We start from the raw sequence: 26,455 nt of genomic DNA, 5'->3' as shown, positions 1-26,455 counted from the left end.
GGGAGTGGTAGGGTTGAGTAGATTTGTGAGAGAATAGCTATTAGTTTTGTTGGAGTTGGAGTCGGTGTAACCTTGTCGATGTTCGCATCATCATAGGGTTTTTGTAAATATTCTGCTTCTTTCTATAAAAATATGATACACTATTGATGTACTCTCGAAAAAAAATGAAAAAATGGGGATATTTCCCACTCGCTAACCGCTGACATCTTGAGATGGACGTGCAGCACTGCGTGCAAGGAAAAAGTTCGCCTTGACAGGATATTTCTGTTTGCAGAACTAGTCAGTCTATTCTAGCCCAGCTCGAATTTCGCAGCGGGACGCGTTGGCGTGGGCTGATGGCGCTGGCTAAACGGCCTTGTAGGGCGCGGCACTCTCGCGCACCCCGGGTCAACGCCCAACGGCCGGCCGTGCCATGTACTTGCTCCGTTTCGAATTACTTATTTTAGATTTGTTTAGATACAAAGGTATCTAGCACTATGAAGATATTTAGTATTAAAATGAGTCTAGATACATTCGTATTTAGATAAACCCAAGAGAAGTAATTTGAAACGGAGGGAGTAGTAGCGTAGTTTATCTGGACAGGAATTTCGCAACAGATATCGAACAAGTAGCAACGCCATTCCCCGTGCCTATGGCGTCATCAGCGGGGCATCGTCGGCGGGGCAAGAACAGGCCCAAAAAGAAGAAGAAAATGGCCGGACCAACCACCGTGCAGGACCTCCCTGACCATCTCTTCGAGCTCGTCCTCGCCCGCCTCGGCCCGTCCCCGTGCCTCGTCCGCGCCGCGGCCGCCTGCAAGCGGTGGTGCCGCGTCGTCGCCAACCCCGGCTTCCTCGCCCGCTTCGGCCCGCAGGCGCCGCACGTCGGCGACTACCACACCGACCACGGCGGTCGACCCCTCTTCGTCCCGTCCTCGCCGGTCGTCGTCGACTGCAGCCGCTTCTCCCTCGACTTCCTCCCGGACAGCGGATCGTGGGACATCGCGGACAGCCGCGGCAGCCTTCTCCTCCTATGCGACGGCTACGATCTCATCGTTTGCGAGCCGCTCACCGGACTCTACCAGAGGATCCTCTGGCCTGGCGTGTTCCGGCGTCGCCTGGGCGTGTTCCTGCTCGACGGCGACGACGCGGACCGCCGCGTCAGCATGTCCAACTTCAGGGTCCTCGCTGCCTTCGACGAAACCACTGCGTGCATCTTCTCCACCGGCGGGGACGGCGGTTGGCGCCTCGTGTCCAGCGCTATCGCCGGCGACATCGAGCTCCCGTCAACGCTCGGCCCCGAAAATTTCGTAGGGCGTGCAAATGGCACTGTATATTGGGGAATCGAAGGAAGTGACACCGATGTACTTGTTCTTGCTGAGTCCACGGCGGAGTTCTCCATCGCCGCATTCCCGGAGACCGTGTGGTGGCCATCCCACAGAGGGATCTCTCGGGTTGTGGGCGGCGACGACGGCGTGCTGCGCGTTATACGCCTGATAAACAACGAGCTCAAGGTCTTTGCACGCCGGCATCCAGACAGTGATGGCGATGAGTGGTTGCTGGAGATGCACCTGAGGTTGCCGGAGGCCACCCTTGGGCTGCCGGGGCGCAAAGAGAGCTTTTTCCAGCAAGAAGCCATGATTGTCTCCGCGAATGCTAGATACGTCCTGCTGACACCGAGCGAGGAGACGTGGCTGTTCTCCGTTGAGCTGGATACGATGCGAGTTGAGCGCGAGCACGAGAGAAACAAGTACGCCGGAGCAGCTCACCCGTACAAGCTGCCGTGGCCGCCGGCTTTGGCTGATCATAGCGGGGAGAGCAGGCGATGACGCCTCTGTTCGTGTATCAAGTACTGCGAGCGTGGCAGCTTTGCTGATCGTAGGAAAGAGGAGGTTGATGATGCCCTGATTGTGTATCAATTTTTGTCCGTTTCTTTTTTTCATGATTACTACTCCCTCCGTTTCAAAATAGATGACCCAACTTTGAAATAGAGGAAGTAGTAGATTTGCACTTTCTCTTGAAAAAAAAGGATCCCATGTTCTATCTTCTCTCTGTTCATGCGTGTGCGGTGTGCCTCTCCTCGACTCCTGCCATATTCGCTTTCAACTTTTTTTTGGACTTTGATAACCAGCGAACGCCATATTTTGAAGCAATCTCAGCTAATGTCCTTTGGACCGTCAGATCCTGATCGAGCGCATGGCAATTGCTCAACGAAGAGTGACAATATTTCCGTCATTTTTTTGAACTACGTTGCAATTTTCCCTTTAGCATAGTGAACTCTTATAAACAACATAACACTTCCATCTGTTTTCGCATGGCGATTCCGGGGTTTGCTGGAAAATCTTTAAAATTGACGTCAGTATTTTAACATTCCATTCTTTAGAGGTATTCGCTTCCACCTTGACGTTGCATAAGTTGGTCAGGTTTCTTTTTTAGATGCATTCGATTCCACCTTGACATTATAGAGTCGTCATATAGCCTCCATATGCATATGAAGCACAATCCTTGGACCTTGTTATGTGTTGCAATGTCCATTGAATAATTTATATAGATGCTTATGCAGGGTCTGTTATGTGGTTCGATATCAAGAACTCTCCTGCATGGTAGGAGTTGCGCTGCCCTCGGCGCAGGTAACTGAGTTTCTGGCACGGGCCTCTTGTGTTTCCTCACTGCCTCTACGATGAGGATTGGGTTGATGTTTGTTTTTGGCAGTCGAAATCACTTGCTCAGAGTTTAGGGAGGCCGATGATGTATGTTGGGGATAAGTGATGATGATGATGCCATTGGGCCATCTTGATCAGGCCCACTATTTTGAGTTGTGTGTGGGTGATGATCCACAAGTATAGGGGATCTATCGTAGTTCTTTCGATAAGTACGAGTGTCGAACCCAACGAGGAGCAGAAGAAAATGACAAGCGGTTTTCAGCAAGGTATTCTCTGCAAGCACTGAAACTATCGGTAACAGATAGTTTTGTGATAAGATAAATTGTAACGAGTAACAAGTAACAAAAGTAAACAAGGTGCAGCAAGGTGGCACAATCCTTTTTGTAGCAAAGGACAAGCATGGACGAACTCTTATATAAACGCAAAGCGCTCCCGATGACACATGGAAATTGTTGTCAAGTTAGTTTTCATCATGCTCATATGATTCATGTTCGTTACTTTGATAATTTGATATGTGGGTGGACCGGTGCTTGGGTGCTGCCCTTCCTTGGACAAGTCTCTCACTTATGATTAACCCCTATCACAAGCATCTGTAACTACGAAAGAACAATTAAGGTAAACCTAGCCATAGCATGAAACAAATGGATCCAAATCAGCCCCTTACGAAGCAACACATAAACTAGGGTTTAAGATTCTGTCACTCTAGCAATCCATCATCTACTTATTACTTCCCAATGGTTTCCCCTAGGCCCAAATCATGATGAAGCGTCATTTAGTCGACGTTCACATAACACCACTAGAGGAGAGACAACATACATCTAATCAAAATATCAAACGAATACCAAATTCACATGGTTACTTATAACAAGACTTCTCTCATGTCCTCAGGAACAAACGTAACTACTTACAAAATATATTTATGATCAAGATCAGAGGAGTATTAATTATCATTAAGGATCTGAAAATAAAATCTTCCACCAGATAAACCAACTAGCATCAACTAGAAGGAGTAATCAACACTACTAGCAACCCACATGTACCAATCTTAGGTTTTGGGACAAGATCGAATACAAGAGATGAACTAGGGTTTGAGAGGAGATGGTGCTGGTGAAGATGTTGATGGAGATTGACCCCCTCCCGATGAGAGGATCGTTGGTGATGATGATGGCTTCGATTTCCCACTCCCGGAGGGATGTTTCCCCTGCAGAACAGCTCCGCCGGAGCCCTAGATTGGTTCTGGCTAGGTTCCGCCTCTAGACGGCGGATGTGATGCCCCCGATTTGATCGTACACTAATTATACACGCAAATGTGTACGATCAAGATCAGGGACTCGTGGGAAGATATCACAACACAACTCTAGACACAAATTAAAATAATACAAGCTTTATATTACAAGCCAGGGGCCTCGAGGGCTCAAATACATAAACTCGAATACACAAGAGTCAGCGGAAGCAATAATATCTGAGTACAGACATAAGTTAAACAAGATTGCCTTAAGAAGGCTAGCACAAAAGTAACAACGATCGAAAAGGCAAGGCCTCCTGCGTGGGACCTCCTAACTACTCCTTGAAGCCGAACTCCATGTAGCAACATCCTCAGGATCCTCTGGCTCCTGGACTCCATCATATGATCGGAATTACCGGGAAAATGGGAAAAAAGAAGTAGCAAAGCAACCGTGAGTACTCATCCAAAGTACTCGCAAGCAAGGAACTATACTACATATGCATTGGTATCCATGAAAGGGGTAGTATATGTGGACTAAACCGCAGAATGCCAGAATAAGAGGGGGATAGCTAGTCCTATGAAAGACTACACTTCTGGCAGCCTCCATCTTGTAGCAGTAGAAGAGAGTAGATGGGAAGTTAACCAAGTATCATCGCATAGCATAATCCTACCCGGCGATCCTTCCCTCGTTGCCCTGTGAGAGAGCGATCACCGGGTTGTATCTGGCACTTGATAGGGTGTATTTTATTAAGTATCCAGTTCTAGTTGTCATAAGGACAAGGTACAACTCCGGGTCGTCCTTTTACCAAGGGACATGACTATTCGAATAGATAAACTTCCCTGCAGGGGTGCACCACATTTCCCAACACGCTCGATCCCCTTTGGCCGGACACACATTCCTGGGTCATACCTGGCATCGGAAGATCAACACGTCGCAGCCCCACCTAGGCACAACAAAGAGGTCAGCACGCCGGTCTAAATCCTAAGCGCGCAGGGGTCTAGGCCCATCGCCCATTGCATACCTGCACGTTGTGTGGGCGGCTAGAAGCAGACCTAGCCTCCCTAATACAAGAGCAGGTGTTCCAGTCCAATCCGGCGCGTGCCGCTCAGTCACTGACGTCAAGAAGGCTTCGACTGATACCACGACGTCGAGTGCCCATAACTGTTCCCGCATAGTTGGTTAGTGCGTATAGGCCATTGGCCAGACTCAGATCAAATACCAAGATCTCGTTAAGCATGTTAATTGATGTAACCGCGGACGCCGACCAGGGCCAGGCCCACCACACGCGTAGGTGGTCTCAACCTGCCTTGTCGCTCCGCCACAAAGGTCCACTCAGAGGGCCATCAGGACAAACATCCTTTCGGTCCCAATCCGTGAATCACTCATGGGTACTCTACGAGCCAACCCGACTTTAGTCACCACAAGTATCACATATTATGTATATAAGTATATACCCGTGATCACCTCCTGAGTGATCACGACCCGATAGTATAGCATGGCAGACGGACAATAATGTAGGGCCACTGATGGAATACTAGCATCCTATACTAAGCATTTAGGATTGTAGATAAAGGTAACAACAGTAGTAGCAAAGACAGGATATGCATCAGGATAGGATTAACGGAAAGCAGTAACATGCTACACTACTCTAATGCAAGCAGTAGAGAGAAGATAGGAGATATCTGGTGATCAGGGGGGGGCTTGCCTGGTTGCTCTGGCAAGAAGGAGGGTCATCTTCAATGTAGTCGAACACACGGACATCGGCAGCGGTCTCGGAGTCTACCGGAAAGAAGTAACGGAGGGGGAACACAATAAATAACATAGCAATCAAATGTAACACAAAGCAAGACGAGGCAAAACGTTGTGCTAGGGGTGACCTAACGCATGGATAGGTGATACCGGCAAAGGGGGGAAACATCCGGGAAAGTATTCCCGGTGTTTGGCATATTCAGACAGACGAACCGGAGGGGAAAGGTTGCAGGTTCGCTATTGTAAGGACGTGTGGCGGATGAACGGACTGCACATTCGGATTCGTCTCATCGTTCTGAGCAACTTTCATGTACAAAGTTTTTCCATCTGAGTTACAGATTATTTTATATAAATTTTCAAAGTTTTATCAATACTCTGGAATTTCAGGAATTAACATTAATTCAAAAATAAAAGGAAAATGGCTATGGGTATCCAGAAGTGTACCCAGCCAGAGGCAAAGTGAGGCTGACAGGTGGGGCCTGGATAGCTGAGTCAGCAGTACAGTCAGCAATGACTGGGTTAATGTTGACTAGTCAACAGGGCTCGTGGGGTCTACATGTCATTGACTGGGCCAACCCAGTCAGCAGTCTGACCGGTCAAACTAGACAGGGAGACCCACATGCCATTGTCTCAGTGCCTAACAGGATTTACAAATTGTTTTGGTTAATTTAATTAACTAACAGAGCCACATGTCAGTGAAAAGTTAGCCCCTAACTAATCTAATTAAACCTAACACTCATTTAAACAGGGCCTACGCCATGTTCCAGAGACACAACCGACGGTGGCCTCGGTTGAGCACGTACGTGCGCGCACCAGGGGGCACCGGCGGCCACGGCCGAGTGCGGCCATGAGCGACACAAGGCGTGGGGAGCAGGGCATGGCCTCGGGGAAGCAGCTACCTCGCCAGGCATGGCCTCGATGCCGACAAAGTGGGGAGATGCAGGTAGAAGAAGCAACAATGGGCAACAAACAAAAACAACGGCCAGCAGCGCAGCATAGCAGCAGCACGCCGCAAGCAACGCGGCAAAGCAGAGTAGGGCGCGGCAGTGCAGGGGAACTCGGCCTCGGCGGCAACCAAGCTAAAGGGCGTGAAGAAGAGATGGGAGAGGTCACGGAGGACCGGAACTCACTGTTGGGGTGGTCGACGAGAAGCTCGGGGAGGCCAGCATGGCGCCATAGCAGCGGCACGACAGTGGCGGTGTCGGCGGCTTGGGCGAGCGCGCGCTGGCAGGCGCCGGCCGGGCGCGGCCAAGGGATCCGTGGAGCAGCCACGACACTGGCGACAGGGGCGTGTTGCAGGGGCAGCGGTCGGTGGTGATGCTTGCGGGACAACACGGGGGCGCTGGCGGTGACGACGCGGGGAGGCTCGCCAGGCCACTGGGAGCAGCGACGGGCGGCCGTGTATGGTGAGGTATCGATGGCGGAGGGCTCTGCCGCGACGGAGGTGGGCGCAGGAGATCGAGAGGGAGTGGGATTGGGGAGCGAGAGAGAGAGGCTGCGAGAGGGGGGGGGTTCGGGCATGAGGGCGCTCGTTCCTCCCCTTCCCGATCCAGATCAGGAGCGAGAGGGGAGAGACGAGGGAGAGTGGGGGTCGGTTAGGGTTCCAGGGGTGGGGAGGACCATATAGGCCAGGGTCGACTGGGACGGCCAGCTGGGCCATTTGGCCCAGTGGTAGGGGGCCTTTTCAATTATTATTATTTTGTTTACTGTTTTGTATTTTCTTTATTTTTATTTTTACTTATTTTCCCTTTACTATTTTCTATTTATTTTAGCTGCCAAATGATTGTTGTTAACTATGAAACTTTGCACATAATTCCTAGTCAACACTATAAGGTTGACAAAAAGTTTGAGGCCAATTGAAAGTGTTCAAATTTATAGTTGAATTAAAATGCTTTTATTTAATCTTGTTGTTCCACTAAATTAATTACATGGGCAATTTGGGAAACCAAATAAGGTTGGTTCCAACATGTTCATTACTTAGTGAACATTTGCCGCCCATTGAACATTTTTATTTGATAGTTTGAAGAAATAATAATTTGACTTGTTATTTGAAATTTGAATTTGACTCAGTTTTTGAACTAACGCGAGATTAACAACAGTAATCATGGTGACGTGGCATCATTAATGTGGGATTACTGTAGCCTAATTATCCGGGCGTCACAATTCTCCTCCACTACAAGAAATCTCGTCCCGAGATTTAAGAGGTAGTGAAAGGGGAAGGTTTGGTAACGAATCTAGCGGGTCTTCTCATTCTGGATTCCTCTTCTCGAAGAGGACGGTCCAATATATTGATGTCTTCATTTCTCTGCTTCAGGTCATTATGATGAAGTCGACATCCTTTCTTCGAGAACTCCATCGTACTTATGAAAGAATAAAGGGTGGGCATTCTGGGAGAACAGACCTCTGCAAGGTCGACTATCTGGTCAATAACATCAAGGAAGGTGGCGGAAGTAACTCTCGAATTGAAACTTAAGAAAATATCAAGAGCAAAGTAAGGAGGTATCATGGGATGTTTCGAGCGGGCAGGTAATCGTTTGATGCCTGAAACAGGGCGTGAAAGGGGTTCAAAGCAATGGGAATAAGTATTGTGTTTAAAATCAGAATTGATGATCACATGGAAGGTGGCTCGTGAATTACATACGAAGCCAAGCGTGAGGAATAACTTTGGAAATAGGGGGTGTATAGGAGAGTTAGGTTTCGATCCTGTGGAACTGTGGGTTATAGCCCACCATGTGGGTTAAAAGTAGTAGGAGCGGTGACATCTTGAGTGCTCATGATAGCAAGGCATGTCAGAGGGTAGCCTGTCGATTATGTTGGCAACAACGTCGGTACCAAGGGCGTGGGACGAAGAGAACCATTTTCCTGCTCGTTAAACGAGGCGGACCAATAGGCAAAGTTCTTGTCTATCGGTGGCTACTGGAATGTCATCAACAATAGTAACAGGGTGTTGCTGACAGAATTGTACACCGAGGTGTTTACATAAGCAGGGGAATATTACTTCTTAGATCATATAGATCACAAGGAACGTTAAACCAACCAATGGAATGGGAAATATGATTATCAGATTAAACAGAACAATGGAAATGAAAAATGTGTTTAAACACATATTTCAAGGGTATATCCTTCCCAAGGACAAGTAGAGCATGATATCCATGATAGGATATAATGTAGAAAAATCTTTGGTTAGGGGAGAGAAATTTCATGACATTACCCATACAGCGGTGTTTGGATAATTGAGCAGGAAACATTTAGCATAGGGCTTCAAATGTTCTTGTTGAAAATCGGAGTACCATAGACATGCTTCGAGATAGCATTGACATGGTCAACACGTGAAGATCAGACTTTGGAAACACAAAGGATCCATCAGGAACAACTTATAGAATAAGTCTTACAATTTCCTCATGGAAGAATGGCTAACCTTGATAAAAGGATACATATACTATAACAATAGGTCCTCTGGCCAGGGGTGCTAAGCAAAGACACCAACTTACCGGGTTATGTAGAGACCAATGTTATAACTCTTGGAAAATGTTCCAACCATCATATCTAACCGAGTTTTAGATCTGATTGGTGTCAGGATACCTCAGACTCAGGATGCCTAAAAATAAAGGTGCAACACAATTTTATGAGATGACATAGTAAGTTTCTCGGGAAATGAACTATGGAAGCGAGTTCCGAAACAAGAGTTCATCATTAAACCAAGGAGAGGATGAGGAGGTGGCTGATGGACTGAGCGACATTTCATCGAGATTTTCAAAAAGATGGAGTTCCACAATTATGTGAACAAGGATATATCATTTGTCAGATCAATTGATATAATGATGTATGCTCGAAGAAAAATTTTACACAATTAAACATTCGTTGAAAGGTGCACCCGAAATATGGGCTGGGTTGCACGACCAATGTCAGGATGGTGATTTAGTAACCAGCACACTAAATTGGAATTATTGTCCATTAACTCCGAAGAAATAGGGTTGCTAGAAATACTGAAGTCTCACAGTAGAGTTCATTTATTGGTATTCTGGTTAGAAGCAACACGGGGACCAAGAAAAGAAGGGTGATGGCGAGACGCATCACTGTAACAAGAATCTTTAAGAGGTGGTGAAATTCTCACAACATTCTAGACATCAAAGACATTATTACTTCAAGGTAGAACCAAATACAAGCTAGATAACATGTTGCATCCATAACATGAACAAGTTTGTGATGAAAGGAAGGTAAGGATGTTGTCGATGGTAACTCGAATTACCAAGGGACGAGCATGGCACTTATCAACAAGAATACGATTGTTATCTGATACATCTCCAACGTATCTATAATTTTTGATTGCTCCATGCTATATTATCTACTGTTTTAGGTAATATTGGGCGTTATTATCCACTTTTATATTATTTTTGGGACTAACCTATTAACCGGAGGCCCAACCCAGATTTGTTGTTTTATGCCTATTTCAGTGTTTTGAAGAAAAGGAATATCAGACGGAGTCGAAATGGAAAGAAATCAACTGGAGAAATTATTTTTGGAAGGAAACACACCTGATGGACTTGGACCCCACGTCAAGGAAGGAACGAGGTGCTCATGAGGGTGGGCGACGCCCCCCTAGGGCGCGCCCCCTGTCTCGTGGGGCCCTCGTGGCTCCCCTGACGTACCTCCTGCACCCATATATACCTACGTGACCTAAAACTTCCAGAACGCAAGATAGACCGGGAGTTCTGCCGCCAGAAGCCCCGGTAGCCACCAAAAACCAATCGGGACCCTGTTCCGGCACCCTACCGGAGGGGGGAACCCTCACCGGTGGCCATCTTCATCATCCTGGTGCTCTCCATGACGAGGAGGGAGTAGTTCTCCCTCGGGGCTGAGGGTATGTACCAGTAGCTATGTGTTTGATCTCTCTCTCTCTCTCTCTCTCTCTCGTGTTCTTGATTTGGCACGATCTTGATGTATCGCGAGCTTTGCTATTATAGTTGGATCTTATGTTTCTCCTCCCCCTCTTCTCTCTTGTAATGAATTGAGTTTCCCCTTTGAAGTAATCTTATCGGATGGAGTCTTTAAAGACTTGAGAACACTTGATGTATGTCTTGCCGTGGATATCTGTGGTGACAATGGGATACCACGTGCCACTTGATGTATGTTAAGGTGATCAACTTGCGGGTTTCATGACATTGGGAACCTATGCATAGGGGTTGGCACACGTTTTCGTCGTGATTCTCCGGTAGAACTTTGGGGCACTCTTTGAGGTTCTATGTGTTGGTTGAATAGATGAATCTGAGAATTTGTGATGCATATCATATAATCATACCCACAGATACTTGAGGTGACATTGGAGTATCTAGGTGACATTAGGGTTTTGGTTGATTTGTGTCTTAAGGTGTTATTCTAGTACGAACTCTAGGGTTGTTTGTGACACTTATATGAATAGCCCAACAGATTGATTGGAAAGAATAACTTTGAGGTGGTTTCGTACCCTACCATAATCTCTTCGTTTGTTCTCCGCTATTAGTGACTTTGGAGTGACTCTTTGCTGCATGTTGAGGGATAGTTATGTGATCCAATTATGTTAGTATTGTTGAGGTAACTTACACTAGCGAAAGTATGAACCCTAGGCCTTGTTTCAATACATTGCAATACCGTTTACGCTCACTTTTATCACTTGCTACCTTGTTGTTTATTATTTCATATTACAAAAACTATTATCTACTATCCATATTGCACTTGTATCACGATCTCTTCGCCGAACTAGTACACCTATACAATTTACCGTTGTATTGGGTGTGTTGGGGACACAAGAGACTCTTTGTTATTTGGTTGCAGGGTTGCTTGAGAGAGACCATCTTCATCCTACGCCTCCTATGGATTGATAAACCTTAGGTCATCCACTTGAGGGAAATTTGCTACTGTCCTACAAACCTCTGCATTTGGAGGCCCAACAATGTCTACAAGAAGAAGATTGTGTAGTAGACATCATTATCCTGGAAGGAGTCAAAATGTTGATGATGATCATGACAAATTTAGTCGAGAGGCTCCACGAAGAAGCAACCGAATAGAAACTGCATCAAGCAAAAGGACTCATGCAGCGAAAGATTATTGGAACCACAGATACGACACAAACTCGAATTCAAGTTTGTTGTTCAAGGAGAAATTATATGACGAGGAAAATCAACATAAGATTTTCTCACCGTCAAAATTTGTGCCCTGGGAAGAAGGACCAGGTAGCACAGTTAAAATCAGCACGATGATAATATAGCCGATCAGGCTAGGAATGACTAGAAGGATTATTAAACTCATAAGCAACGAAAATTACTTAGGGTTATCAAACCGGAATGCGGAATTGGTTCACATATCGGTGTTCTCGGTTGACGACAACCCAGAACCCATGGAGTGACTATGACGGGGAAAGGTACTACTTCATCATAAATTCATAAGATGTAGTGTAATGGGTTGATATCCTCAAGATACCAGGGGGTAATACTCGAAGGTAGATCAAATTAAAGGTTGGGCAGATGTAATGATCTGCAGAAGGCAAGTACTTTTAACTTGTCCGAGAATGGGATCAGAGAAGAACAATCATGGTTGGAACCACGATTGCAAAGGACAAAATCATAGATACAAGATCAAATTATGCCGAGTGAATAATTATTGTTACGAGAAGCTATCATGATAAGCTCAACATTGTTTCCATGGGCATGAACACAAAGTTCAAGGTCGACTCCCACTTCTCAAATGCACAACCTTACATTCACTTCTTGTTCCGAGAATGGCATTAGTGTTGAAAGTTTTACCTGGTGAAATACCAGATAAGCATGACCCATGAAATCTTTCGGGTTCACATAGATTAAGGAAGTCATAGGTTCCACACGTCGGGGTATCTTAGTAGCATATACCACAAACTTTAGGAGTAAATAACACAAGCTCGAAAGTAGAGCATGGTTGACAGAGCAGAGGATACAATTTACCGGGGGCATTATATATCCATGGAAAGGCTCACGAGGTCATTGAATATGAGGAATGCTGTCGGATGAAATCCAACAAAGGATCTGGGGGTACACAAGGGATCTGATGTGAGCATCGATACTCAACCAGAAGAAGAAGAATGCAAGGATATCGGATGATAGAGACAACTAACTAATTCAAAGCTCAACTACAAAGGAATTATGAATTCCAAGTCAAGCGATTAGAAGCATTGATTAGAGATGGATAAGTTGAATAGCTGAGGGAGTCCTGGATTAAGGGGTCTCCGGACAGCCGGATTATATCCTTTAGCCGGTGTCAAAACAGGCGGATCTCGGGTAGGGGGTCCCGAACTGTGCGTCTAGGCCGGATGGTAACAGGAGGCAGGGGACATAATGTTTTACCCAGGTTCGGGCCCTCTTGATGGAGGTAAAACCCTACGTCCTGCTAGATTAATATTGAAGTTATGGGTAGTACAAGAGTAGATCTGCCATGAGATCAGAGAGGCTAAACCCTAGAAGCTAGCCTATGGTATGATTGTATGTTGTAGTTGTTGTTTTCTACGGACTAAAACTCCCCGGTTTATATAGACACCGGAGAGGGTTAGGGTTACACAAGGTCGGTTACAAAGGAGGAGATATCCATATCCGTATTGCCTAGCTTGCCTTCCACGCCAAGTAGAGTCCCATCCGGACACGAGACGAAGTCTTCAATCTTGCATCTTCATAGTCCAATAGTCCGGCTAAAGGATATAATCCAGCTGTCCGGAGACCCCTTAATCCAGGACTCCCTCAGTAGCCCCTGAACCAGGCTTCAATGACGATGAGTCCGGCGCGCAGTATTGTCTTCGGCATTGCAAGGCGGGTTCCTTCTCCGAATACATCATAGAAGAATTTGAATACAAGGATAGTGTCCGACACTGCAAAATAAGTCCCACATACCACCGTAGAGAGAATAATATTTCCGCAAATCTAACTTGCTGACTTGTTTTGGCAACACGACATTATGCCATGGCCCGGTGATTATTCGAACCGTTTCCTTAAACTAGCCCGCACATAACGCGAGGCAGTTTTTTGACACGTCTTGTCAAAGCAGAGATCGTATCCCCTTATTACGGGATTCCCATCAATACGGGCGTGGGTAACCCAACCGCGCCATCGATTACGGTGCTTGGGGGATAAGCGAGTTTTACCAGGCTAGTGGGGACGCTTAGTTTCATCCGCCCATATAAAGGGATAAGGATTCACCTTTTCATCCACGCCTTCTTCCTCCTTTGCTCATCCGTTTTCGCACACTCGAGCTCTAGCGCCCAAGTCCGCACTTCCCACCCCAACCTTCTCCAACCATGTTCGGAGCGGGAGGCAGGTGGATGGTCTCCTCCGTCATGGATGGAGACATCAAGAAGCTGAGGAGAGCCGGATACCTGCCCGACGACATCGCGCACCGGCTCCCAGATGAGGGGCAGCTCATCCCCACCCCCAGGCCCCCATGAGAGGGTAGTGTTCCTCACCCATTTCCTCCGCGGACTGGGATTCCCTCTCCACCCATTCGTCCGGGGGCTCATGTTCTACTACGGCCTGGATTTCCACGATCTGGCCCCGAACTTCATCCTCAACATCTCGGCGTTTATCGTCGTGTGCGAGGCCTTCCTCCGCATCAAGCCCCACTTCGGCTTATGGCTGAAGACCTTCAATGTCAAGCCGAAGGTTGTGGGCGGCCGCCAGGCGGAGTGCGGAGGCGCCATGGTGGGCAAGATGCCCAACGTTACATGGCTCGAGGGCTCCTTTGTGGAAACCATAAAGGGGTGGCAATCGGGGTGGTTCTACATCACCGAGCCGCGTGACCCTGCATGGGCAGCGGCCCCCGAGTTCCGATCTGGCATCCCCATGCGGCTCACCTCCTGGAAAGAGAAGGGCCTGTCCTGGGGTAGTTCGGGAGAGCTGACCGGACTCCAAACATGTATTCAAAACATGGTGAACAAGAAGCTCAAACTTGTCAACGTAGTCCAGGTCATGCTCCACCGCCGGATCCTCCCGTGCCAACAACGGGACTTCAACTTGTGGGAGTTCGACCCGGCGCAGCACCGAACTCTGAACAGGCTCTTCGACACAACTCACGAAGATGCCTGGAGGGTGCTGTTCAAAAGCGCCGAGGTCCCTCCTCCCATTACTGAGGATCGCGGATTCAGCGCGAAGCGCCAAGCCAGTGCGGTAAGCTGCTTTACCTTTCACAGGATACTTATTTTTATAGATTGACTCCATGCGGGATCTAAACTCCCGTACCTTTGACAGGACTGGCAGGAGACGGCCGGACAGATCGACTGTCCGGCTCCTTTGCCCGAAGGCCCAGCAGACGCTCTTCTGGCGAAGATGCTGACTCCGGCTCCTTATACGGTGCCGGAGAAGACCAAGAAGGCCAAGGGAACCCGAAAGAGTTCCCGACGCCAGGCGTCGTCGGACTCACCGTCCGATGACTCTGCGCGCACTCCTCCCCCGAAGACGAGGAAGAAGAAGAAGATGCTCCCCCTCCAGCTGGGGGAGATAAGAAAAGGAAGGCCGCCCCAACTGGGGGCCGAAGGGTCCAAGAAGGGAAGGACTCTCCTTCCGGACAGTTCCACCGCCGCCGACGAAGGCGAAGACGAGTGGTTGCCCAGGGCCAAGCCCCTGGGGAGATCGTAAGTATTCGGATACCAGAGTAACTCATAGCATTCCTTTGTCGCACTGCTTTCCCTAACGCCGAACATAATTATGCAGGCCGCCACGAGCCAGTATCGATGTATCATCGGACGGCTCCCTGGGCTCGTCGGACATGGATAGCGATCCAGTCCCGACCGCCACCTCCCCTCATCCTGCTGACGACGCGAGGTGCTGTCTCAAGAGGCACCGGGTCGAGGGGAGACAGTCCTGGAGGCGCCTCAAGGCGACCTTCCGGACTCCGGGAGCCGAGGGGACGGGGCCCCTGAGAGCTCCGAGTTCGGCCCTCAGCCGAACACCGCGCCGGAACCTCCAGTGGTTCCGGGCTCGGGCAGGCGGCCTCCTTCTAAGAGGGGCAAGACGCCTGTGCCGGTGACCTCTGTCCATCCAGAGGTGCCGGACAATCTGCTGGAAGCGCTTCGCAGCGCTTCCATCGACGAGGAGCACCGCACTATCATGAGTGCGGTGATCCAGAAGGTTCAGTCCGCCAAGAGCGGATTGACTGAAGCCTGTGCCAGCCTTCTAACAGGCTTTGAGGTAAGTGTTTTAAAATATAGGAAAAATATTACCGCATAGACAGTAGCCCCTGATGCTTTGTTCGGTGTTCACAAAGAAAAGCCGAACAGAGGATCAAATAATATCGCAGGAGTCTAATATAAGTATGTCAATATGCGTATGCAGGCCTCGCTGCTGGCGTCCGCCGCACTGACTGCGGAGGTCGCCGTACTGAAGCAGGACCTCGAGGGGTCCAAGAAAGAGCTCAGCCTTGCCAAGAGGCAGCTCGAGGAGAAAAAAGGGTTAAGTATACCCTGTCTGTAGATAAGTATATATAAAAGAAGACGCGGTGCAAAAATGACAGGATCAACATATGTTTGCAGGGGCACGGACCGAGGTGGCGAACCTGGAAGCCAGTGCTAACTAAGCCGCAGATAAAAGCGGCAAGGAGCGCACCGAGCGGGAAAAAACAAGAGGCTCGTGTGGGCGAGGTGCAGCAAGAGCTCCAGGCTCTCGTGACGGAAGCACGAGGGCATGAGCTTGACTTGAAGACGCAAGAGTCTGAGCTTTGCCGGCAGCCTCGAGAGCGCAAAAGTGCCAAGGCCGAGGCCCAAAAGGCCCTCCATCAGATTGAGGTGATTGAAGAAAATAGCGGCGGTAAGGCATTTCTATATGCAAAGCAAGTATTGTGAAAGTAAATTACCGAATTACTTTACCGAATTTGGAGCTCTCCAGGAGCATTCGCAGATTTGCCCTACACGTGTCGGATGCCGCACAGTTTTACCAGGCCGAGGAGGGAAGCTTAGCGGAGGAAGCTGTTTGTCTCAGTATACTGAGACTGGAACACCCGATGCCTTTGAGCGACCAGCCTAAAGCAGCTGGTCGAGCTGCACAAGGCGGCCGAACAGGCCATGAAGGGCCTTATAGTCCGGCTGTGGCCTAGCGACGCCCTTCCGAACAGCTACTTTAGCCTGGTGAGGCGACTTGTGGATGCCTGCCCATGGCTGGAGGTTGTCAAGCGGTCCGTCTGCATCGAAGGTGCACGCCGGGCTTTCGCCTGTGTGAAGGCGCAGTGGGCCAAGCTAGACACTGTGAAGCTGATCAAGGAAGGGCCGCTGCAGGGCAAGGAGCATCGCACCCCCGAGATTTATTATGAGGGTGTTCTGAAGGGTGCCCATCTTGTAGCGGACGAATGTTCAAAGGATGTGATATTTGAGTAAACTTGCTCGTGTGATCCTGTATGATGAAAACTTGTTTCATATGCGCTATGCAACACTTGTGTGAATTTAAAATATTACCTTCTGTTTGGCCGTTTATCAATCTGAGAGATGGCTAGTCCTCGGCTTCTGCCCCCATGCCACGAGTGCTGGGGTGTTCGGGGTAAACCAGAGCACTCTTGTTCCCATATTTGAGTCCTTCGAGGGAGGTGCTCAACACAACGAACAAGGCAACCGGACTAATAATGCTTTATCACTCTCACTTAGCCATAAAATTCTATAATTTTAAATTCGGCGAAGCCCCTGGTATTCGGAAAGCCGAATTCGGGGCGCGATACACGCCTTTAAGCCGGACAGGGCCGGCCCCTCACCCTAAGCGGCATAAGTCTTTAGGGACTCGAAAACCTCGCCGAACAGCGACTAGTCTCTCGCCTTATCATGACAGTCAGTTTTAGCTTTCTCTACTGAGGTGCTCAGCCCGGCAGAACCGGGGCACAATTGCAGTAGTTCTCCTAGCGCTACCTTAGCCGATGGAGCGGAACGTAAGGTACCAAAACATAGGAGCCGGACAAACCCAACATTTGACCAAAGACATGATTCGGAGCTGATGCATATAATGCTATAAGTTCGGGGTGCCGCACTTGTGAAAGTGTTCAGACTTTTCACACCATATTGTGGGGTACGTAAGCCCCTGGTGTATTGGCCGTACCAAAGTGTACGGTTGCAAGGCGTCGTTAATGAACACACACATATATATAACAAGAATGCAATAATAGTCGTGATGTTATGCATTGTTTATTCAAAAAGGTGCGTTAAAGCAGAATGATACAGATAGTGCGATAAGCAAAGAGTGGGACTATGTCCCTTCAAAGGGCAAGCTGAGGAATAGTATTAAATCAAATATTTCGCTCGGTATTGTAATCCACCTGGGAATTCCGTGGTGTGACGTAACTTTCTGCCTCCTTGGTTGCTGCATCATGTGTTCAGCAATAGTGCTGCCGAACAGGGTTTCCAGAGATTAAGGTCCTGAAAAAAGAGAAAAATAACCAAACGGGAAGCCCCTAGTGTGGTTTAAGCCACGTCTTGGGGCGTGCCGCAGTGTGCCCCCCCCTCCCCACCTGTGCCCATGGTATTTTTAATGCGTAATTATGTACGCGTGGCACGAGCTTCACCGTTTGGCTGGGACTGGGGTGGGGGCCACATTGCTACACGAGCTCAGATCACGCCAGGCGGTCTATTTGCCGATTGCTCCGAGCGCGCTTGAAGGTGTCCGGGTCTTGAAACGACGAACTGGTGGATTGCCTTGAGAGGTTGTTTTGCGCTTCTGCTGTGAGGGCCGCAGTGTGCTCCTCTGTTCGGAGAGAGCGCTCTGTGTTTCCATTGACTGTAATAACCCCGCGAGGTCCTGGCATCTTGAGCTTGAGGTATGCATAATGCGGTTCGCCCGAGCAGTGCATGGTAACCACCGCGGAACAGGACTATATCGAATATTAACTATTCGATTCGGAAGTTATCCGGGGATCCGAAGACCACTTCCAGTGTGATTGAGCCTGTACAATGGGCCTCTACGCCTGGAATGACGCCCTTAAAGGTTGTTTTTGTGGGTTTGGTCCTTGAGAGGTCTATACCCATTTTGCGCACCGTGTCCTGATAAAGCAGGTTCAGGCTGCCGCCGCCCTCCATAAGGACTCGAGTGAGGTGAAATCCGTCATGATTGGGTCCAGTGCGGCGAATCCGCCATGACGGATACTAGTGGGATGGTCCCTGCGATCGAAAGTGATCGGATAGGAGGACCATGGGTTGAACTTTGGGGCGACTGGCTCCAACGCATATACGTCCCTGAGCGCACGCTTCCGCTCCCTCTTGGGGATGTGGGTTGCGTATATCATGTTCACCGTCCGCACTTGTGGGGGAAACCTCTTCTGTCCTCCGGTGTGTGGCTGCCGGGGCTCCTCCTCGTCATCGCTATGTGGCCCCTTGTCCTTGTTTTCGGCAATTAACTTGCCGGCCTGCTTGAACACCCAACAATCCCTGTTGGTGTGATTGGCTGGCTTGTCTGGGGTGCCGTGTATTTGACACGAGCGATCGAGTATACGGTCCAAGCTGGACGGCCCGGCGTACTTTGTTTGAATGGCTTTTTCCGCTGACCGGGTTTAGAGCCTTTGAATCCGGCATTGACTGCCGTATCCTCAGTATTTATCACTGTTAATGCGGCGCTTATGTTTGTTGCGACATGACCTGCTATTGCCGTCCTTGGTATCCGAAGTACCATGGTTCTCAACGCCTCGTGCTTCGTCACGAGAGCCTGGAGCTCTTGCTGCACCTCGCCCACACGAGCCTCTTGTTTTTCTCACTTGGTGCGCTCCTTGGCCGCTTTATCTTCGGCCTTGGTTAGCGCTTGCTTCAGGTCGCCACCTCGGTCATGGCCCCTAGCAAATATACGATGATCCTGTCATTTTGCAACCGCGTCTTCTTTTATATATACTTATCTACAGACAGGGTATTACTTACCCTTGTTCTCCTTGAGCTGCCTCTTGGCAAGGCCGAGCTCTTTCTTGGACCCCTTGAGGGCCTGCTTCAGTACGGCGACCTCGCAGTCAGTGCGGCGGACGCCAGCAGCGAGGCCTGCATACGCATATTGACATACTTATATTAGACTCCTGCGATATTATTTGATCCTCTGTTCGGCTTTTCTTTGTGAACACCGAACAAAGCATCAGGGGCTACTGTCTATGCGGTAATATTTTTCCTATATTTTAAAAAACACTTACCTCAAAGCCTGTTAGAAGGCTGGCACAGGCTTCAGTCAATCCGCTCTTGGCGGACTGAACCTTCTGGACCACCGCACTCATAATAGTACGGTGCTCCTCGTCGATGGAAGCACTGCGAAGCGCTTCCAGCAGATTGTCCGGCGCCTCTGGATGGACAGAGGTCACCGGCACAGGCGTCTTGCCCCTCTTGGAAGGAGGCCGCCTGCCCGAGGCCCGGAACCACTGAGGTTCCGGCGCGGTGTTCGGCTGAGGGCCGAACTCGGAGCTCTCAGGGGCCCCGTCCCCTCGGCTCCCGGAGTCCGGAAGGTCGCCTTGAGGCGCCTCCAGGACTGTCTCCCCTCGACCCGGTGCCTCTTGAGACAGCACCTCGGCGTCGTCAGCAGGATGAGGGGAGGTGGCGGTCGGGACTGGATCGCTATCCATGTCCGACGAGCCCAGGGAGCCGTCCGATGATACATCGATACTGGCTCGTGGCGGCCTGCATAATTATGTTCGGCGTTAGGGAAAGCAGTGCGACAAAGGAATGCTATGAGTTACTCTGGTATCTGAATACTTACGATCTCCCTAGGGGCTTGGCCCTGGGCAACCACTCGTCTTCGCCTTCGTCGGCGGCGGTGGAACTGTCCGGAAGGAGAGTCCTTCCCTTCTTGGACCCTTCGCCCCCCTAGTTGGGGCAGCCTTCCTTTTCTTATCTCCCCCAGCTGGAGGGGGAGCATCTTCTTCTTCTTCCTCGTCTTTGGGGGAGGAGTGCGCCGCAGAGTCATCGGACGGTGAGTCTGACGACGCCTTGCGTCGGGAACTCTTTCTGGTTCCCTTGGCCTTCTTGGTCTTCTCCGGCACCGTATAAGGAGCCGGAGTCAGCATCTTCGCCAGAAGAGAACCCGTTGGGCCTTCGGGCAAGGGAGCCGGACAGTCGATCTGTCCGGCCGTCTCCTGCCAAGTTGAAGTCCCACAAGTTGAAGTCCCGTTGAAGTCCCGTCAGCTCTCCCGAACTACCCCAGGACCGGCCGTCGAACTCCCACAAGTTGAAGTCCCATTGTTCACACGGATCCGGCGGTGGAGCATGACCTGGACTACGTTGACTAGTTTGAGCTTCTTGTTCACCATGTTTTGAATACATGTTTGGAGTCCGGTCAGCTCTCCCGAACTACCCCAGGACAGGCCCTTCTCTTTCCAGGATGTGAGCCGCATGGGGATGCCAGATCGGAACTCGGGGGCCGCTGCCCATGCAGGGTCACGCGGCTCGGTGATGTAGAACCACCCCGATTGCGACCCCTTTATGGTTTCCACAAAGGAGCCCTCGAGCCATTTAACGTTGGGCATCTTGCCCACCATGGCGCCTCCGCACTCCGCCTGGCGGCCGCCCACAACCTTCGGCTTGACATTGAAGGTCTTCAGCCATAAACCGAAGTGGGGCTTGATGCGGAGGAAGGCCTCGCACACAACGATAAACGCCGAGATGTTGAGGATGAAGTTCGGGGCCAAATCGTGGAAATCCAGGCCGTAATAGAACATGAGCCCCCGGACGAATGGGTGGAGAGGGAATCCCAGTCCGCGGAGGAAATGGGTGAGGAACACTACCCTCTCATGGGGCCTGGGGGTGGGGATGAGCTGCCCCTCATCTGGGAGCCGGTGCGCGATGTCGTCGGGCAGGTATCCGGCTCTCCTCAGCTTCTTGATGTCTCCATCCGTGACGGAGGAGACCATCCACCTGCCTCCCGCTCCGAACATGGTTGGAGAAGGTTGGGGTGGGAAGTGCGGACTTGGGCGCTAGAGCTCGAGTGTGCGAAAACGGATGAGCAAAGGAGAAAGAAGGCGTGGATGAAAAGGTGAATCCTTATCCCTTTATATGGGCGGATGAAACTAAGCGTCCCCACTAGCCTGGTAAAACTCGCTTATCCCCCAAGCACCGTAATCGATGGCGCGGTTGGGTTACCCACGCCCGTATTGATGGGAATCCCGTAATAAGGGGACACGATCTCTGCTTTGACAAGACGTGTCAAAAAACTGCCTCGCGTTATGTGCGGGCTAGTTTAAGGAAACGGTTCGAATAATCACCGGGCCATGGCATAATGTCGTGTTGCCAAAACAAGTCAGCAAGTTAGATTTGCGGAAATATTATTCTCTCTACGGTGGTATGTGGGACTTATTTTGCAGTGTCGGACACTATCCTTGTATTCAAATTCTTCTATGATGTATTCGGAGAAGGAACCCGCCTTGCAATGCCGAAGACAATACTGCGCGCCGGACTCATCGTCATTGAAGCCTGGTTCAGGGGCTACTGAGGGAGTCCTGGATTAATCTCCCGAACTACCCCAGGACAGGCCCTTCTCTTTCCAGGATGTGAGCCGCATGGGGATGCCAGATCGGAACTCGGGGGCCGCTGCCCATGCAGGGTCACGCGGCTCGGTGATGTAGAACCACCCCGATTGCCACCCCTTTATGGTTTCCACAAAGGAGCCCTCGAGCCATGTAACGTTGGGCATCTTGCCCACCATGGCGCCTCCGCACTCCGCCTGGCGGCCGCCCACAACCTTCGGCTTGACATTGAAGGTCTTCAGCCATAAACCGAAGTGGGGCTTGATGCGGAGGAAGGCCTCGCACACAACGATAAACGCCGAGATGTTGAGGATGAAGTTCGGGGCCAAATCGTGGAAATCCAGGCCGTAATAGAACATGAGCCCCCAGACGAATGGGTGGAGAGGGAATCCCAGTCCGCGGAGGAAATGGGTGAGGAACACTACCCTCTCATGGGGCCTGGGGGTGGGGATGAGCTGCCCCTCATCTGGGAGCCGGTGCGCGATGTCGTCGGGCAGGTATCCGGCTCTCCTCAGCTTCTTGATGTCTCCATCCGTGACGGAGGAGACCATCCACCTGCCTCCCGCTCCGAACATGGTTGGAGAAGGTTGGGGTGGGAAGTGCGGACTTGGGCGCTAGAGCTCGAGTGTGCGAAAACGGATGAGCAAAGGAGAAAGAAGGCGTGGATGAAAAGGTGAATCCTTATCCCTTTATATGGGCGGATGAAACTAAGCGTCCCCACTAGCCTGGTAAAACTCGCTTATCCCCCAAGCACCGTAATCGATGGCGCGGTTGGGTTACCCACGCCCGTATTGATGGGAATCCCGTAATAAGGGGACACGATCTCTGCTTTGACAAGACGTGTCAAAAAACTGCCTCGCGTTATGTGCGGGCTAGTTTAAGGAAACGGTTCGAATAATCACCGGGCCATGGCATAATGTCGTGTTGCCAAAACAAGTCAGCAAGTTAGATTTGCGGAAATATTATTCTCTCTACGGTGGTATGTGGGACTTATTTTGCAGTGTCGGACACTATCCTTGTATTCAAATTCTTCTATGATGTATTCGGAGAAGGAACCCGCCTTGCAATGCCGAAGATAATACTGCGCGCCGGACTCATCATCATTGAAGCCTGGTTCAGGGGCTACTGAGGGAGTCCTGGATTAAGGGGTCTCCGGACAGCCGGATTATATCCTTTAGCCGGACTGTTGGACTATGAAGATGCAAGATTGAAGACTTCGTCTCGTGTCCGGATGGGACTCTACTTGGCGTGGAAGGCAAGCTAGGCAATACGGATATGGATATCTCCTCCTTTGTAACCGACCTTGTGTAACCCTAACCCTCTCCGGTGTCTATATAAACCGGAGAGTTTTAGTCCGTAGGGCACAACAACTACAACATACAATCATACCATAGGCTAGCTTCTAGGGTTTAGCCTCTTTGATCTCGTGGTAGATCTACTCTTGTACTACCCATATCACAAATATTAATCAAGCAGGACGTAGGGTTTTACCTCCATCAAGAGGGCCCGAACCTGGGTAAAACATTGTGTCCCCTGCCTCCTGTTACCATCCGACCTAGATGCACAGTTCGGGACCCCCTACCCGAGATCCGCCAGTTTTGACACCGACAATAGCCTTCGGGGTACAATCGATGGCAATTTGATTGGTCAAGAACAAGCTTTTGTTCAAATGACGTCCGAGCTGGAAGGATGAATTCTAGGATCTGATCGAGGATTGTGAACATTCGCAACATATTGAATCAACGGAATCAAAATGATAATTACAAAGGATACTATGAATATTGCTAGTCATATGGAACACACCAATAATACAAGCAGACAACTATTTGTGGAGCAATAGTGGGCAGAGGACTACTGAAAGATCAGATAGTATTCCAATGTATCTTGTGAATCATATGAACAACGGGGGAAGAACGGATACTCGGTAAGTGTGAGGAATTATCCGTAGGGATATTCATGAGGCAAGAACTGCAGGACAGTAACCTCAAAGGATTCTCGGAATAACGGAGAGCAGTTCGGGGCATCTTGTAATAACAAGATCAATGGGATTGAATGTGGGCAAGTGTATGCAGTTATCCATACAGATATAATAGTGGTAGGGAATTTGCAAAGGCGGTGGGCACAAGCATCTCGGGAAAACATCAAATAGCATCTTCGGAACCTTCCGGTGAGGTAGACGATCATCTGGAATAAAGGGGCTCTCCGGAAGGAAGTGGTAATGAGAACCTAGAGTTATAATTAGTAAATTCATTTTAACTCGAGTAAAAGAGATATTAGAGTCCCAGAGTATAGGTCGAGAAATAAAAGATCCTAATACCACCCAAATGGCGACGTGGGCCCGTATGACACACAACCATGTTAGTAAAAGTTGTGCAATGTCTAGACTCGACTTCGGCCAGTCGGCTCTGATACCAACTTGTGACGCCCCCGATTTGATCATACACTAATCATACACGCAAATGTGTGCGATCACGATCAGGGACTCACGGGAAGACATCACAACACAACTCTAGACACAAATTAAAATAATACTCCCTCCATTCCACAATGTAGTGCTTCCTCTATCCCCGTGCTTCAACTTTGACCGTAAATTTAACTATCAAGACCGATTGCGGCGGGAGCAAAAATTATATCAGTGAATTCGTATTTGAAAGAAGTTTTTAATTATGTAACTTTTTCTCCTGCCGCAGTCGGTCTTGTTCGTTAAATTTATGGTCAAAGTTCGATCTTGGGAAGCGCGGGTGCACTATATTTTGGAATGGAGGGAGTACAAGCTTTATATTACAAGCCAGGGGCCTCGAGGGCTCGAATACACAAGAGTCAATGGAAGCAATAATATCTGAGTACATACATAAGTTAAACAAGATTGCCTTAATAAGGCTAGCACAAAAGTAGGAACGATCGAAAAGGCAAGGCCTCCTGCCTGGGACCTCCTAACTACTCCTCGAAGCCGAACTCCATGTAGCAACATCCTCGGGATCCTCTGGCTCCTGGACTCCATCATATCATCGCAATAATCGGGAAAAGGGAAAAAAGAAGTAGCAAAGCAACCGTGAGTACTCATCCAAAGTACTCGCAAGAAAGGAACTACACTATATATGGATTGGTATCAATGAAAGGGGTAGTATATGTGGACTGAACTGTAGAATGCCAGAATAAGAGGGGGATAGCTAGTCCTATCGAAGACTATGCTTCAGGCAGCCTCCATCTTGAAGCAGTAGAAGAGAGTAGATGGGAAGTTAACCAAGTATCATCACATAGCATAATCCTACCCAGCGATCCTCCCCTCGTCGCCCTGTGAGAAAGCGATCATCGGATTGTATCTGGCACTTGAAAGGGTGTATTTTATTAAGTATCCAGTTCTAGTTTTTATAAGGTCAAGGTACAACTCCGGGTCATCCTTTTACCGAGGGACATGACTATTCGAATAGATAAACTTCCATGGAAGGGTGCACCACATTTCCCAACTCGCTCGATCCCCTTTGGCCGGACACACTTTCCTGGGTCATACCCGACCTCAAAAGATCAACATGTCGCAGCCCCACCTAGGCACAACAGAGAGGTAAGCACGCCGGTCTAAATCCTAAGTGCGCAGGGGTCTGGGCCCATTGCACACCTGCATGTTGCGTGGGCGGCCGGAAGCAGACCTAGCCTCCCTAATACAGGAGCAGGCATTCCAGTCCAATTCGGCGCACGCCACTCAGTCGCTGACATCAAGAAGGCTTCAGCTCATACCACGACGTCGAGTGCCCATAACTGTTCCCGCATAGTTGTTTAGTGTGTATAGGCCATTGGCCAGACTCAGATCAAATACCAATATCTCGTTAAGCGTGTTAATTGATGTAACTGCGGATGCCGACCAGGGCCAGACCCACCTCTCTCCTAGGTGGCCTCAACCTGCCATGTCGCTCCGCCACAAAGGTCCACTCAGAGGGCCGTCAGGACAAACATCCTTTTGGTCCCAATCCGTGAATCACTCACGGGTACTCTACGAGCCGACCCGACTTTAGTCACCACAAGTATCACATATTATGTATATAAGTATATACCCGTGATCACCTCCCGAGTGATCACGGCCCAATAGTATAGCATGGTAGACGGACAGGAATGTAGGGCCACTGTTGGAATACTGGCATCCTATACTAAGCATTTAGGATTGTAGATAAAGGTAACAACAGTAGTAGCAAAGATAGGCTATGCATCAAGATAGGATTAACGGAAAGCAGTAACATGCTACACTACTCTAATGCAAGTAGTAGAGAGAAGAATAGGTGATATCTGGTGATCAAGGGGGGCTTGCCTGGTTGCTCTGGCAAGAAGGAGCGGTCATCTTCGATGTAATCAAACACACCGACATCGGCAGCGGTCTCGGAGTCTATCGGAAAGAAGTAACGGA

At 49.5% G+C, this 26,455-nt stretch overlaps 2 protein-coding genes across 2 annotated transcripts; one reads left to right on the top strand and one right to left on the bottom strand.

The window, feature by feature from the left end:
* Positions 1 to 571: 571 nt before the first annotated feature.
* Positions 572 to 1,970, top strand: LOC125535391. Its single transcript, XM_048698447.1, has one exon. The coding sequence runs from the start codon at positions 632 to 634 to the stop codon at positions 1,805 to 1,807; it is 1,176 nt and encodes a 391-aa protein (XP_048554404.1). The 5' UTR covers positions 572 to 631; the 3' UTR covers positions 1,808 to 1,970.
* A 1,241-nt stretch (positions 1,971 to 3,211) lies between these two features.
* LOC125532903 (E1A-binding protein p400-like) lies at positions 3,212 to 7,203 on the bottom strand. Its single transcript, XM_048696766.1, has 3 exons — positions 6,747 to 7,203; positions 5,581 to 5,646; positions 3,212 to 3,237 (listed from the first exon to the last, which is right to left on the bottom strand). Exons 1-3 carry the CDS (start codon positions 7,135 to 7,137, stop codon positions 3,212 to 3,214), a joined length of 483 nt encoding a protein of 160 aa, XP_048552723.1. The 5' UTR covers positions 7,138 to 7,203.
* Positions 7,204 to 26,455: the final 19,252 nt, after the last annotated feature.

This window comes from Triticum urartu, chromosome 1 (assembly GCF_003073215.2).
Source record: "Triticum urartu cultivar G1812 chromosome 1, Tu2.1, whole genome shotgun sequence".
In the NCBI taxonomy this organism is placed as follows: domain Eukaryota; kingdom Viridiplantae; phylum Streptophyta; class Magnoliopsida; order Poales; family Poaceae; genus Triticum; species Triticum urartu.
Note: the sequence above shows the minus strand (reverse complement) of the source record. Positions and strands in the feature narration are given on the sequence as shown.